We start from the raw sequence: 16,268 nt of genomic DNA, 5'->3' as shown, positions 1-16,268 counted from the left end.
CCAAATCCCTTGAGTACCAGATCAGGCAGCCCAAAATATTTATATTCCATCCTGTTTGGTTTTGTGCAAAATGATCAAATTAATTATTTAAATTAAATAAATGCATTTTTCGGTATTATAAACAAAGGGAGCGTGCATAAAAAAGGTCGACTGTTAAAATGGAAACGGGTGTTGCTGTTTGTTCTGCATGCGGCTTTGAATAGCATTTTCTTAAAGGTGTTATGTTTGTGTTGGTGTTCAGCACAGCACACTTTTTTAAATAAAAGCCGTACCCATGGCCATCGAATATTCATTCACAGTTAAACCTCTGAAGTTACTTGTAACATTTTCAAATAACAATGAAATTCGCCGTTTTAATAATTGCAGGTAAATTAACCGCCTGTTGATATCATTTTGAAGCGTTCACTTTATTGAAACAGCAAATATTTTTTATAAATACTTTAGCTTTGACCATAATTGGTCTTGCATGGGCTGGTCTGCCAGGGATCCAAGTGCCAGTGATCGGAGTGCCAGGGATCGAAGTGCCAGCGACCCAAGTGCCAGAGATCGAAGTGCCAGAGACCCCAGAGTCAGGGCTTGATAATGTTGGAGAAACTGCAGGCGCTACCCATTGTGTATTCGATAAAGGCGCCAATTGTTGTTTCTCAATTGGTGATAAAATTTATCAAGAATTGCTAAGCTGTGCAACTGCACTACGTGAGTTATTATTTAAATGCATTTGCTAACTTATGTTTCAAAAGTAAATTAATGTGATTGTATAATTATCAAATTAATTTTTTGTTCTATCTACAGTGTGGACAGTCGCAGATTCGAAGCAATGCGCATCGCCCAACGCAGTACTCTGCAATGCGAAGACTTCTCTTATATTCCAAATCTGCTTTGATATTTCATATAAATTAGGTACCAGTATTTGTTAAATTTAATTGGAACACAAATACTAACCTTCGAATCTCACTAAAAGCAATAAAACTTTCCTTTTCAATTTAAACTTAATTTTCAAATTTAAATCCTCTTTGAAATATATGTAAAAACGTATATTATTTTCGTAAATCAATGAAATATAATTAAACAGAGAATTAATGTCTTTTTCTTGTTCCTTGGCGTGATTAAATTTATATATTCTTGATCATCAATGATCCACCGACTGTTTTTGTTGCTGGTCTCCTGCTGTCGGTGGAATGGTCCACAAAAACAGATTTTTTCCTATCTCATGCAGTATTTACTGGGATGGTACTTATTTACTCGTTTAAAAGGAAAAGCGACGCAATTGAGTTTTAGATCCCGAGCGGTCGTTATGTTGCGGCAGCCTTCTGCTAGATTTTACAGGATAAATGTGGCGAGAGAATATACATTCATATACAGGGTGCGAGTGGTATTCAAGACCAACTTGAGAGTAAGCCTAATGAGCTTTTATCTTGATCAAATTTTAATGAAACTTCAACAATTTTTTATGTAACATTAACTTCTTGCATATCTATAACATCAATGAATAAAATAACCTGATCCACCTAAAAATAAAATAAATTATGTAGCAGCATCCGCACTCCTATTAATTTAGGAATCTTTGGAGTTTTGTAACATCAAACAACAACGGAAATTTAATCTTAACATAAAGAAACGGACGGTCAAATCCTTTTTAAGGCACCACCAATTTTCAGAATTTCACTTGCATTATTTTTCTTTTGGAGTAATTTTGTTTAACTTGTAACAGAAATAATAAAATTTTTTCATTTTTGAGAACTGCAGGTCTTATATGAAGGGAATGTGGTTATTTATTTATTCATTTATTTATTTATGTAATCATTCAATCCTAACACAGCAAAGATAAACCTTATAATTATAAGTGCTAGTCACAATAGGTCACAACTTTCATAATAAAATTTACAAAAATATTTTAAGTTTCAAAGAAAAACACATCAAGTTAACACTACTTATGATATACTTATGATCAAAGTTAGATAGAACATTTCGAGGAAGTTTTTGTGACATCAACATCTGCAGATCCTGTGCTACCGCTGGAGAAACCCTCTTACCGCAATCAAAGAATCACATTAGCTCCCAACACCCACCTAGGGATGAAATTGAAACCACTACAAAAAGCATGAAGTCTGGAAAATCGAACGGGATCGAAAATCACAGCAGAGATGCTAAAAATGGACCCGAGTCCTGTTCTTTAGTCTATATGGAAGTTAAAAACACTGTCAGATGACTAGATGCAGGGGATGCTTGTGAAAGTTCCAAGAAAGGAGCCCCAACGGAGTGCAGCAATTGGAAGGATATAACGCTGCTCTGTGTGGCCCTTAAAGCCCTAACAAAGTATTTCGAAATTGCATAGGCGATAAGATCGATCGCACATTTCGTAAGCAACAGGCTGTTTTTGGGTCAGGAAAATCATGTGTAGACCAAATAGCTGTTCTCCGAATCATTGCAGACCAAGTAAATGAATTACAGGAGACCTTTCACGTCGTCTTTGTGGACTTTAAGAAGGCTTTCAATAGGTTGTGGCACCAAGTATCTGGGACGCCCTTCAGCGGCAGAGAGTCCCAGCTACAATCTCTAGTATTATTCAAGTCCAATACTTGGAATTCAAATGCAGAGTGCTACACGACGGTGCCCTCTCCTGGCCTATTGAACCTGACGACGTTTTAAACAGCGCTATTGATACCAACTCAAGTAGGGCAACTCTCTGGAATGCTATTAGTATGGAGCATTTAAACGACCTTGACTACGACGATGACATTGCACACTTATCACAAAGCGCGCCAATCGTTTCTTTCTCGTGACGGTTGACAGTTCGACACACCCAGTGAAGCCAAGTCCTTCTTCACGATCTTTCCACCGCAAAGGAGGCCTTCCTCTTCCTCTGCTACCACCAAACACTCCAAACGTCGCTTCATCGGATGTTGTCATCGTCCACGCTTCTGCGCCATACGTTAGGACGGGCATGATGAGAGTCTTGTAGAGTGTTAGTTTTGTTCGTGGAGAGAGGACTTCACTACTCAACTACCTACTTAGTCCAAAGTAGCACTTGTTGGCAAGAGAGATTCTACGTTGGATTTCAAGGCTGACATTGTTTTCGGTGTTAATGCTGGTTCCTAAGTATACGAAGTCCTTTACAACCTCGTAATCATAACTGTCTACAGTGACGTGGGTGTCGATACCCGAGTGCGCCGATTGTTTGTTTGTTTGCTTTGCCTCTTTATCCAGTTGGAGAAGGCAGAACTAACAGCGCAGTTGTTAAGGCCGATGATGTCGATAACATCGGCATACGCCAACATTTGTACGCTCTTATAAAAAATTATGCCTGAGCGATTAAGTTCTGCGGCTCGTACGATGCTCTCCAACATCAGGTTAAAGGAGGCACATGACAGCGAATCACACTGTCTGGAACCTCGTTTGGTATCAAACGGCTGGGAGAGGTCCTTCCCCATTCTGACGGCACTGCCGGTGTTGTGCAACGTCATTTTGCATAGCCGTATTAGTTTTGCGGGGATACCAAATTCAGACATCGCGGCATACAGGAAACTCCTTTCCGTACTGTCGAATGCAGCTTTGAAGTCGACGAAAAGATGTTGTGTGTCGATTCTCCTTTCATAGGTTTTTTCCAAGATTTGGTGTATTGTGAATATTTGGTCGGTAGTAGGCTTTCCAGGTTTAAAGCCACACTGATAAGGTCCAACCAGTCGGTTGACGGATATTTAGAAGAATAGTCCCGCGGCAATTGGCACAGATTGCAGGATCGCCCTTCTTATGAGTTGGGCAGAGCACACTTAAATTCCAATCGGCAGGCATGCTTTCATCCTACCATATTTTGCATAAAAGCTGATGCATGCACCTTACCAGCTCCTCGCCGCCATATTTGAATAGCTCAGCCTGCAGTCCGTCGGCGCCCGCGGCTTTGTTGTTCTTTAGACGCGTTATCGCTATTCTCACCTCGTCATGGTCGGGTAGCGCTACGACAATTTCGTCGCCAACGATTGGGGTTTCAGGATCTTCACATTCTCTGTGACATGCGCAGCTGTCACTATTTAATAGGTTCGAGAAGTGTTCCCTTCATAATTTAAGAATGCCCTGGATGTCAGTCACCAGATCGCCGTCTTTGTTCTTACAGGAAAACGCCCCGGTCTTGAAACCTTCTGCAAGCCGCCGAACTTTCTGGTAGAATTTTCGGGCGCTATTCCTGTTGGCCAGCAGCTCAAGTTCCTCGCACTAACGCATTTCGGGCTCTTGTTTCTTCTGTCGGATAATACGTCTCTCTCCCTTTCTTAGCTCTCTGTAGCGATCCCACATGGCTCGCGTTGCGCCCGATCGCAGCGTGGCTCTATAGGCAGCATCTTTTCTTTCGGCGGCAGCATAACATTCCTCGTGTTACCAATTTTTTTTTCGGGCTCGCCGGAATCCGATTTCTTCTTCGGCGGCGGTACGTAGAGAACGAGAAATGGTCCTCCATTGCTCGTGCATGCCGGTTTGTTGGGCAGTACTCTCTGAGAGCAGAAGTGAGAGTCGAATGGTGAATCTTCTGGCTGTCTGTTGTGATTGCAGTTTTTCGATGTCGAACATTATTTGGCATGTGCGCAGTTTGACTGCAACAAGGTAATGATCCGAGTCGATGTTGCGTCCTTGGATCGTACGTACATCTTAAACACTGGAAGCGTGTCTTCCATCTATCAAAACATGATCGATTTGGTTTCGCGTTTTCCGATCAGGAGAAAGCCACGTTGCTTGGTGTATTTTCTTATGCTGGAATCTGGTGCTGCAGACTACCATGTTTCGGGCCCCGGCGAAGTCGATCAGCCTCTGTCCATTACCGGATGTTTCATTGTGCAGGCTGAATTTTAGGACGGTGGGACAAAAATTCCCTCCTTGCCCGCCCTGGCGTCGCAGTAGCCAAGCACGATTTTTATGTCGTGGCGGGGGCAACGCTCTTAGGAACGTTCCTGGAGCTCATAGAAGGAATCCTTCCTCGCATCGTCCTTCTCTTCCGTCGGGGCGTGGACGCAATTTAGCGATATGTTAAAACAAACGGGCTTTGATGTGAATTATTGCGAGACGCTCATCCACCGGAGTGAACGACAGTACTTGGCGACGAGGTCCTTCTCCCACAACCTATCCGACACCGAATTTGCGCTCCTTTACATGGCAGCTATAGTAGACGTCGCAAGGTCATATGGTTTTCTTGCCTTGCTTCTTCCATCGCATCTCTTGAATGGCAGTGATGTCAGCCCTTACTCTCACAAGGACATCAACCAGCCGGGCAGAGGCACCTTCCCCATTAAGGGGCCGGACATTCCAGGTGCATGCCTTCAAATCATAGTCCTTAGTTCGTTTGCAGGGGTCGTCATCAGTGTTGGAAGTTCTCATCCGAGGCTTTGTGTATATTTTCACTGGAGGGGCGGGGGTTTTAAGTAGCGCGCAACCCCAGCTATCCTGGAATGTTTCGCCTTCGCACTTAAGCTCACTCCCGAACGGGGGTTCGGAAGCTACCCAGAAGATACTTGGGCTAATCGCGGGAGTTGTGAGCTGCTGGAACCATATGCAGAAGAATCGTCCTGGCCACTTCCAAGTGAATAGCGATTAGTAACTTTCTACACTTGCGTGGACTTCTACATATGGAACCATCATCCATACTACTTACAGATACTAAACTTTGGGGAAGAGAATTCCAAAGTCGAGGCACATGCACCAAGCAGCGAAAGGTTTTGAGTTTCTCACTGACTTCGAGGCAATTATGCTGAGGGCGAGGTACCCAGGTTCTTTCGAGTAGTCGATTTTGTGCAAAAATAAGAGGGAAAGTTTAATGAAAAGGCTTCTCCAAGAACATGGAGTAGATTGTGTCAGAAAGATGAGAAACGTAGTATTTTGCCTTAATTCCCAACACATAACGAGTAATATAATCAAACAATAGATTGAGCTTATGTGAGTTTACACGCATAACCCCATTTTGAAGCGTTTGGGAGATGCTTACGTTGCAAACGGCCGGAAATGTGGGCAAACAATTCTTGGTTTTTGCATTATGATGACGCGGCATCGCACCAATCCCAAATTGTGCTGGATTATTTGACCAAACACCAAATAAATACCATCGTGCAAGCACCGTACTCATCTGATATGGCCCCGGGCGACTTCTTTTCGTTTGAAGTTACCACTTCGGGGAAAGAGATTTCAGTCCATAGAGCAGATCCAAGAGAATGCGACGAAGGAGCTGAAGGCCATCCTTTCGTCGGCTTACCAGTGGTGCACGTAGGACTGCGTTAAACGTTGGCACATATGTATGTGTTGCCTCAGATGGGTCATATTTTGAAGGAAAAAAAATAAATGTGCCTGAAATTGAACTCTGTTTTGTTTTATTTAAACATTCCCGGTAATTTTTGATCATAGGGTATACAAGGTGAAGTCCAAAATAAACAAGAGTGGCGCCATAAAAATGTTTTTGATGTCACCACCATTTTAATGAGTTAGGGCGTTGGAAGCTACATCCCCAGTGGACTTCCAGTGAAAGCATGGTAGCGTTCGGTTCGGCGGAACCGAAGTTATTGCGTCTAAAGTGTCAGTATGTTTCTGTCATCGGTACAAAATTGAGTTTCCAAAAAATAGCTAATATCAAACCAAATCAATAATCGTTTCAGAGTTTGTGAGTGGCTTACACGTTTCAGAGATGGTTGCGAGGACATAAATGACAATGCACACACGGGGCGCCCAAAATCACTAATCACCGAAAACTCCATCGAAATTGTTTTTACATTTATCAAAAATTAACCGAAATCATCGTTGAAATTCATGGAATCAGTTTCGAATATCTTCGAACCACCGAGTTATCGCAGTTTAACTGATCATTACGGCTTACATCGTGTTTCCAACATGAACCTGAAACTAAGCGCCAAAGACCCGAATGGAAGGCCCCAGACGAGCCACCATCCAAAAAATCGCGTTTGGAGAAGTGAAAAATCAAGTCAATGTTCATTTATTTTTACGGTTCTAAGGGAATTGTTCACAAGGAGTTCATGACAATGCGCTAAACCGTCAATGCAATTTTCTATCTTGGCGTTTTGAAGCGTTCGTTGCATCGCATTCGTCGAATTCGCCCTGAATACCGCGAAGGAGGAAGGTGGGGCTCATTGCATGATAATGCACCATCTCATCGATAAACTCTTGTGACTGATGTTTTGACTATAAATCGCATTTTAACCATCAATCACTCACCGTACTCGCCTGATATGGCTCCCTGTCACTTCCATGAACTATTTAGAAAATTGCATTTGGCCATGAAAGGAAAACGTTTTGCGTCCGTAGAGGCCATCCAAAAGGCTTGTACCCATATCCTGAAGTACATTCCGGTCAATGACCTGCAATTCTATTTCGAAAGCTTTTAGATCTCGCAAAACAATGTATCGAGGCCAGAGAGGAGGACTATTTTGAATAAATAAACTCGAAGTTATCAGAACAAGGATCCTGTCGTTTCTATTTTAGTTCAGTCTCTTTTATTTTGGACTTCACCTTGTATATATATAATTGGCGCGTACACCCTTTTTGGGTGTTTGGCCGAGTTCTTCCTATTTGTGGTATGCGTGTTGATGTTGTTCCACAAATGGAGGGACCTACAGTTTTAAGCCAAATCCGAACGGGAGATATTTTTTAAGAGGAGCTTTTTCACGGCAAAAATATACTTAGAGATTTGCCATTGCCTGCCAAGGGTCGACCGCTTTGGAAAAAACTTTTATTTCATTTTGGTGTTTCACATTCGGCTACAACTTCCCTACGACTAAATTTACGTGACTATCCCAAGTTAATCTTTGAATGAAAAGGATTCCGAGATTAGCTGTATGCACATAATTAATAGTAGAACCGTCAAATAGATTTTTGGGAAAGTTGAAGTGTGGCGGGGCTTCTGATACTTCTTAGGGTTAAGAGTTAGTGGGTTAAGAAGAGAGCCATCTTTACAAGATCGGCGATTTAGCAAAGTCACGTTTCACTGTCTCTACTCTTTCTTCAAGAAATTTTACGGTTTGCTTTAGACTTGTGAGCTCAGCCGTAAGCTCTCCTATGGGTAGCAGTATCCGCTCACCTGATTCCCTCGTGGAGTCCTTCACTGTATTTATGATTTTGGCTCCAGTTGGACGACATAAGCAGCTCTAGGCGAATTCTCACCTTCGTTCAAATTTTGCGAAATAAACAATCCACTTGACGGAAGCAAGAGCGATATAGAGAGTAACAGCGGTAGAACAGTAGCAGCATCAACGGATAAACCGAAGAACAAGATTTTGTAATTTTTTAATTATTTTTTCTTTTTTTGTATAGAAATTACCACTTATTCTGGCACAACAAAGAGACTTTGCAAAGCGGGATACAGTTCGCAAGAAAATTAGAGTTTATTGTCAGAAAAGACCGTGAAGTTTGAAATTTCTGTGCGAAGCAAGAAGAAAGACGTATGTGCTCTCGAACAGTTTGCTTACAGTTTGCTTACAGTTTGGTTACTGACTGATTTCACCCATTTTCTAACCAACCTATCTTGGCCAATGGGTACACATTTATTGCTTCAACTCATTACTTGTGATGTTCTGCCAATACCCTTTAAGTTCTCTTTCTTGGCAATGCGAAAACTAACAACTGGGTGAACGAGATGGGCAACATCAGAAGAGAATCGCGATGTTGAAGCAAACAAGGTATACAGCGCGGTTTAATGAAATTTTCTAGAACGACAGTTGGCAGTACTGAAAATAATGAGTTACCATACTCGCGGGCGAATCTTACTCGATAACTCTTTTGTTACTTTTATATGAAAATCAAGCCAGTGGTGAATCAAAGGCGCCTATAGTACACCTACATCTATCTCAATCCCTCTGTGCAATCGCATACAACCGTTATGTGAACAAAATTGTAATACCCCGGTGCACGAGTAGGCGCGGGTATAAAAGGTGTGAACATGGTTAAGCCAAATCAAAGGCATACAGCTGCAGTTTATATTATTGAAACGAAATAAAACAGCATTAATGTATCTGCGCAAATATTGAACTTGAATTGTATTCACAAGTGTTTTGATTATTTAAATTGCTCCTTATGAAGAAATTTGCTTAACTAAATATTTTGGTAGATATACGAGTACGAACTTGTATGTTGTCGAAGTAAATAAAACAGGTTTATGTAAATTTGCTCGATATTTGCGAGAATATTTTAATCAGCCGCTTTCTTCGTAAATGAGTTTAAGACCAAAACTTCAAGGCCAATCGCGCCAAGGTCATCAAACCCCAAAGGTGGTTTGTAACTCCCCATTAAAAATATTTCAGGAATATGGGAACGACCTGCGCTCAAGGCTACAATATTTCTAACTAATCACTTCAAATAGCTCGACAAGTGGCATTATCTTGGAGGTAATTTTGCGAGCCAGTTTTCTTTCTTAACTTTTAACTAAATCGATTAGATAGCGTTCTGTGGATCCATCCTGAGAAAATTTTTTTTTTTATTGAAACGATAAAATATTAAATACATTTCCTATCATTAAATCTAGTTAACTAAAACTGGCCAGTAATACTTCTTCATAACTCATGCATTGTAAGACATTGTTTACCACTATGTCCCGTGGCTTAAGCCTCTTCAGTGTTCTTGTATAAATAGCGTCATCGCAAAGAGATGAAGCTTAGCAGCCCTAAGATGTATCATTTCATTGATTGCGTGCAACTGCAGATCGTCATTTCATACATACAAAAGGGGTTTATCGATATCCCAGATTACTTTATTTTGAAAACGTTGGATGATTTCAGCTTTACATATCGCAGTGCATCCCCACAGTTGAGCTCCATGGGTTCATACGGGCTTGATTTTATTATAGAATAAAAGTTTATTTTAGATACGCAGCCTTTATCTTCTGCCGATAAATCAACTATGTTTTGTATTTTAAATAAAGTTCAGCAACTTCGGTTTTTCCAAACTCCTACGCTTAGCGTCTAACGCCATGTAGAAGTATATGTGCACGGGCTTCTAAGTCATGCTTTTGCATGTAAAATTTACGGGTACCGATTTAGTTTCATTAAGTTTTATATGGCACGTTCTAGTCCAATTTGTTATTTCGTTAATCGAAGCCTGTAGCTTTGCGATTGATACGTACTCGTTTTCAACAACAGCGACTACTAATGGATCATCTGAAAATGTCAGTTTTTTGCAGGATTCTGAAACTATTTTCGGCGCCATGTGAGTACAACACTTCGTGCTAAAGGAGCCAGTGAGAACGCAATACAGGGTGACGTGGAACTTATTGATAGAGGGAAGGAAGCCGCGAATTGCGGCCTATCAGTAAGTTCTCTCAAGACAGAGCTAAAATAGGCGAATCTTTTGTACAAAGGAGGAGAGAATAAGGAGGGCAACAATCATCTTTTATGGATGCAAAGGCCGGGGATTTTGACCTGCAGTTATGTGATGGCTTTATAATGGTATTATAAAGAAGGGTGGGCAGAGGAATATTGTGGATGAAGCTCTCCATTACACTCATGTATAGGCTACAGGTCCACTGTAGTAGAGTAACTGCGGGTATTGTGGTATATGCGGGTAATGTGGTATACCAGCTTTATTCGAAAACTAAAGACGTGGAAATAACGGGACCAAGTTAGATATTTCGGCATTTTCAGAAACTTAAGAAAGCGTGATTTGATTTGTATTTTGCAAGGCATACAGTGAGTCAGTTGTAAAAAAATCGCGTGGTCGTGTGGTTGGCATTTTTTTGTGCTCAGTGGAAAATTTCTGGCAAATTAAAATCCTGTGCTTTAAACTGCATTTATTCATCGGGAAGTAATAAGTGAGTTTAATACTAGTGAAGTATGTAAGCAATATTTTTGTATATTTGGTCAATATTTAATTATTCAAAATTAATTTGTGCAAACTCTAATGCGGCTATTGTGGTATAGGTAAAGGCGGCTAAAGTGGTATAGTGTATCATATTACCCTCTCGATCAAAAAAATGCCGAAGAAAGGTGAAATACGAAAATAGAAAGCAGAGGATATGAAAAAAGCTATCCAAGCGGTTAGAAAAGGTGAAATGGGTATTCTCTTGGCTTCCAAGACATTTAGTGTCCCCCATACCACTCTGCAGCGCATGTCAAGAAGCGAAAAATCCATCGAGGAACTATTGACAACTAAACTTGGCCGGGCTCCGATTTTAACAGCGGAAATTGAAAATGACTTAGTTAAATATTTACTAGAAATGGAGTCAAGGTACTGGGGATTAACACGCGCAGACGTGCGGTCATTGTGTTATCAAATTGCCACAAGAAACAACATTTCCAATAAGTTCTCCGTTATTAAAGAGTGCGCTGGCAAGGATTGGCTAAAAGGCTTCTGTAACCGACACCGAAATGTTCTGAGATTTCGAAAGCCAACTAGAACAAGCGTCGACCGTGCACGTGGTTTTTCTCGAGAAAATGTTGATATATTTTTCAAATTGCTGGAAGAAGAAAACGCAAAACATAATTTTCCGCCTACTGGCATCTGGAACGTTGACGAAACCGGAATATCAGTAGTTCCTTCGCAGCAGGCACAAATAATCGCTCGGAAAGGAAAACAACAGATTGGAACAATGACTTCAGCTAAGCGAGGATCGCTTGTTACAGTCATCACTTGCATGAGCGCAGGAGGTGGTTTCGTACCCCTATTTTGCATCTTTCCACGAAAAAACCATAACCCTCTTCTAATGAAAGACGCTCCCCCTGTCTTAAACTCGGCGTGCCATTTGTCAGGTTGGGTTCAGATTCCCATCTTCACGAAATGGTTCAGGCATTTTTTAAGCGTAACGAAACCATCTCCGCCTAAACCTCTGCTTCTTATATTAGATGGGCATTATAGCCACACACGCAATATAGAAGTTATTGATCTAGCTCGCGAACACAATGTGACTATACTTTCTTTGCCACCCCATTCAACACACAAACTTCAACCGTTGGATAAGGCTTTTATGGGACCTTTTAAGAAGTACTATAATGACGAAATAAGACGATTTATGCGTGAACAGGGCAGAAAAGTTACACATTTTGATATCGCAGGACTATTTACTAAGGCTTATTTGAAGGTTCAAACTGGACAAATTGCAATAAATGGTTTTAAAGCCACGGGGATTTATCCGTTTGACAAACATATTTTCAGAGATGCAGATTTTATAGTTGGGAACTCATCATCATCAGGTACAATTCAGTTTTAAATTTAAAAAATCTTGCCAGATATATTGTCTTCTCAGAGGATCCAGTTGAAACTATAAATTCAACGACAGAAGAAACCCCAGGCGCATCAACCATGGAAATTGAGCCTGAAATTCGTAAGTTTCGCAATAAAATCTATGGAAATTTTAGGAACCCTATTTAATTTGTTTATAGAAGCAAGCACAAGCCGAGGACTCGTTACTCCCTGGGAAATATCTCCACCATCAAAGCTACGAGATCCTCCACCTAATCGGAAAGGCCGGAAAACAAAGGCAACTGTTTTAACAACTTCGCCTTATAAGTGTAATTTGTTACAGAGCATTGAAAGCATTAACAGAAAACGCAATGCTCCGGTTAATCCATCCCCAAAACCCTCTAATAAAAATATTTCTACCAAATCGTTTGTTGACTCGCATTCAAGTGACAGTGAAGAGGAGTTTCCAGATGTTCCACCAACAAAAGAATCCTCTTGCAACTACTGTGGCAAAATTTATGGGGAGGATATAATAATGAAGCCTTGGATCTCTTGTCTGCAATGCAAACAAATTTTTGCCCACGAAAAGTGTATTCCCAATCGAATTGCTATTTTTCTTTGCGATTCTTGTAAGTAATACTCTTACAAGTGTTATGAAATTTATTGTTGCGTTTTTTGTCAATTGAAGTTTAAAATATTTTTGTTCAATATGTTTTAATTCAGTTCATAATCCTTTTTTAAATGGTTCGCAATAAAACTTTAGTTATCAATCAAAAGTAACTGACTTATTATTAAAGGCATCATATGCGGGTAATGTGGTATACTATACCACATTACCAGAATAAGGTATACCACATTACCCGCCAATTTCTTCAAGGGCTTGTTTCCGTCTTTTGCAGTACTTTCTTAAATATTTCTGAAACTCGCGGCTCTAAGGCTTTTGAAGCTAGGTGTATTTGAACTTAATAACGGTAGCATATTATTAATAAATTTTCATTCAAATCAAATAAAATTTAACGATTTTATAGACGAAAATAAAATGGGTATACCACAATACCCGCAGTTACTCTATGTTCCAAGCTTACGCAGGCCCGATCAGAGAAATAGCGGACTGGTCGGGGTATGTCTGACTTCATTTTTGATCGTCTCTGAATTCTTTGAAATTTGGCTCATTTGGGTACCAGGTCACAGTAATCTTTTATGAAACTGTAGGACAAAAGAGATAGCTAGGCAGACAACCTGTTTGCAGCGAAATAAAAGGATTGGGATCCTTTGCACAGGTAGTCACTGTGTCCTGCTACTGGGAGAGTGGATTTCGCGTGAACTCAGCGAACGTTGGATAAGTACAAAAAGTCTCGCCTCTCGAATTTCAGATATTGTTCGTGAAGTATGCATGGTCTGAGACTAGGACTTACCCTTTCATGTCAGTTGTATGGTCAATAAGTTGGCATATTCCCCTTAGCCGCCTTTCTTTCGCCGGTCTAATATTTTGGCATCGGACATTCACTTCTTTACTGCGTCTCCTTATATAAGCCACTTTACTTCATCCAATTCAAATCCACACCTCCTCTTTTCCTATTATTTCCATCCTAAACAAATCTTGGAAAATTTAGTTGGGCCCCAATGAAAGTATCATCAACTAGAAGGAGCGTTTTTATTAAATGCGCTTATTCGAAATATCTTGGTTCTAAGTCCACCCAGGGATTTTCCATAATATTCACCGAAGATTCCTCTACCACCTCAAACCTCCCTTAGTTGTTTTGAAAACTAACTCGGAAAAATGGAGTGAAAAGCAAACAAAGAATTCACGCTGCTCGATTTGGGAATAACTGTATTTATACTCGTAAATTCAAAACCCCATTCAAAGCGTGAACAAAGGCTTAACTTACTAGACCAAACTTGACTTAAACAAACTCGAGTAAGAATGGCGTTTTTATTAATATAAGGTAAGGGGATATTTTAAAGTACAGAGAAATTCGTACCTATGTTTTTGGCAGCAAGCTGATAACCACGCATATAAAATGCAATACCAATAATGGGCATCCTCGCACAAGAGGCAGAAGAGAATGATTAAAATTATTTTTAAATTCAAAAAATGATTTAAAATTATTTTTAAATTCAAATTGTTTTGCTTGAAATAAAGCCTAGATTGTCAAATTGAATGTTTCGCTTTCTGCACAGAGCGATGAATTAAATTTAAGAATTACTGACATAAACTAGATATATACTTAATAATACATACAATATTGTTTCACGTATATAATATTTGATTTTATGCTACCAAAATGTTTGTTCAGCTTGTTTCAGTGCAATCCTTCCAAATCCCTTGAGTACCAGATCAGGCAGCCCAAAATATTTATATTCCATCCTGTTTGGTTTTGTGCAAAATGATCAAATTATTTAAATTAAATAAATGCATTTTTCGGTATTATAAACAAAGGGAGCGTGCATAAAAAAGGTCGACTGTTAAAATGGAAACAGGTGTTGCTGTTTGTTCTGCATGCGGCTTTGAATAGCATTTTCTTAAAGGTGTTATGTTTGTGTTGGTGTTCAGCACAGCACACTTTTTTAAATAAAAGCCGTACCCATGGCCATCGAATATTCATTCACAGTTAAACCTCTCAAGTTACTTGTCACATTTTCAAATAACAATGAAATTCGCCGTTTTAATAATTTCAGGTAAATTAACCGCCTGTTGATATCATTTTGAAGCGTTGACTTTATTGAAACAGCAAATATTTTTTATAAATACTTTAGCTTTGACCATAATTGGTCTTGCATGGGCTGATCTGCCAGGGATCCCAGTGCCAGAGACCCAAGTGCCAGGGATCGAAGTGCCAGATACCCCAGTGTCAGGGATCGAAGTGCCAGAGACCCCAGTGTCAGGGCTTGATAATGTTGGAGAAACTGCAGGCGCTACCCATTGTGTAATCGATAAAGGCGCCAATTGTTGTTTCTCAATTGGTGATAAAATTTATCAAGAATTGCTAAGCTGTGCAACTGCACTACGTGAGTTATTATTTAAATGCATTTGCTAACTTATGTTTCAAAAGTAAATTAATGTGATTGTATAATTATCAAATTAATTTTTTGTTCTATCTACAGTGTGGACAGTCGCAGATCCGAAGCAATGCACATCGCCCAACGCAGTACTCTGCAATGCGAAGACTTCTCTTCTATTCCAAATCTGCTTTGATTTTTCATATAAATTAGGTACCAGTATTTGTTAAATTTAATTGGAACACAAATACTAACCTTCGAATCTCACTAAAAGCAAAAAAACTTTCCTTTTCAATTTAAACTTAATTTTCAAATTTAAATCCTCTTTGAAATATATGTAAAAACGTATATTATTTTCGTAAATCAATGAAATATAATTAAACAGAGAATTAATGTCTTTTTCTTGTTCCTTGGCGTGATTAAATTTATATATTCTTGATCATCAATGATCCACCGACTGTTTTTGTTGCTGGTCTCCTGCTGTCGGTGGAATGGTCCACAAAAACAGATTTTTTCCTATCTCATGCAGTATTTACTGGGATGGTACTTATTTACTCGTTTAAAAGGAAAAGCGACGCAATTGAGTTTTAGATCCCGAGCGGTCGTTATGTTGCGGCAGCCTTCTGCTAGATTTTACAGGATAAATGTGGCGAGAGAATATACATTCATATACAGGGTGCGAGTGGTATTCAAGACCAACTTGAGAGTAAGCCTAATGAGCTTTTATCTTGATCAAATTTTAATGAAACTTCAACAATTTTTTATGTAACATTAACTTCTTTCATATCTATAACATCAATGGATAAAATAACCTGATCCACCTAAAAATAAAATAAATTATGTAGCAGCATCCGCACTCCTATTAATTTAGGAATCTTTGGAGTTTTGTAACATCAAACAACAACGGAAATTTAATCTTAACATAAAGAAACGGACGGTCAAATCCTTTTTAAGGCACCACCAATTTTCAGAATTTCACTTGCATTATTTTTCTTTTGGAGTAATTTTGTTTAACTTGTAACAGAAATAATACAATTTTTTCATTTTTGAGAACTGCAGGTCTTATATGAAGGGAATGTGGTTATTTATTTATTCATTTATTTATTTATGTAATCATT

The 16,268-nt window shown here is 39.6% G+C and overlaps 1 protein-coding gene across 3 annotated transcripts; it reads left to right on the top strand.

Annotated features, from left to right (window-relative positions):
• Nucleotides 1-291: 291 nt before the first annotated feature.
• LOC128860911 (uncharacterized) lies at nucleotides 292-15,539 on the top strand. 3 transcript variants are annotated; one of them, XM_054098706.1, is made up of 3 exons: nucleotides 292-366; nucleotides 445-696; nucleotides 793-1,063. In XM_054098706.1, exons 1-3 carry the CDS (start codon nucleotides 339-341, stop codon nucleotides 915-917), a joined length of 405 nt encoding a protein of 134 aa, XP_053954681.1. In that variant the 5' UTR covers nucleotides 292-338; the 3' UTR covers nucleotides 918-1,063. The 3 variants fall into 3 exon arrangements, with proteins under 3 accessions (XP_053954681.1, XP_053954683.1, XP_053954682.1); XM_054098708.1 differs by lacking the exons at nucleotides 445-696; nucleotides 793-1,063 and adding exons at nucleotides 14,908-15,159; nucleotides 15,256-15,539 and having other exon boundaries at nucleotides 305-366; XM_054098707.1 differs by lacking the exons at nucleotides 292-366; nucleotides 445-696; nucleotides 793-1,063 and adding exons at nucleotides 14,769-14,829; nucleotides 14,908-15,159; nucleotides 15,256-15,539.
• Nucleotides 15,540-16,268: the final 729 nt, after the last annotated feature.

Source organism: Anastrepha ludens, chromosome 4, assembly GCF_028408465.1.
Source record: "Anastrepha ludens isolate Willacy chromosome 4, idAnaLude1.1, whole genome shotgun sequence".
Classification (NCBI taxonomy): Eukaryota; Metazoa; Arthropoda; class Insecta; order Diptera; family Tephritidae; genus Anastrepha; species Anastrepha ludens.
Note: the sequence above shows the minus strand (reverse complement) of the source record. Positions and strands in the feature narration are given on the sequence as shown.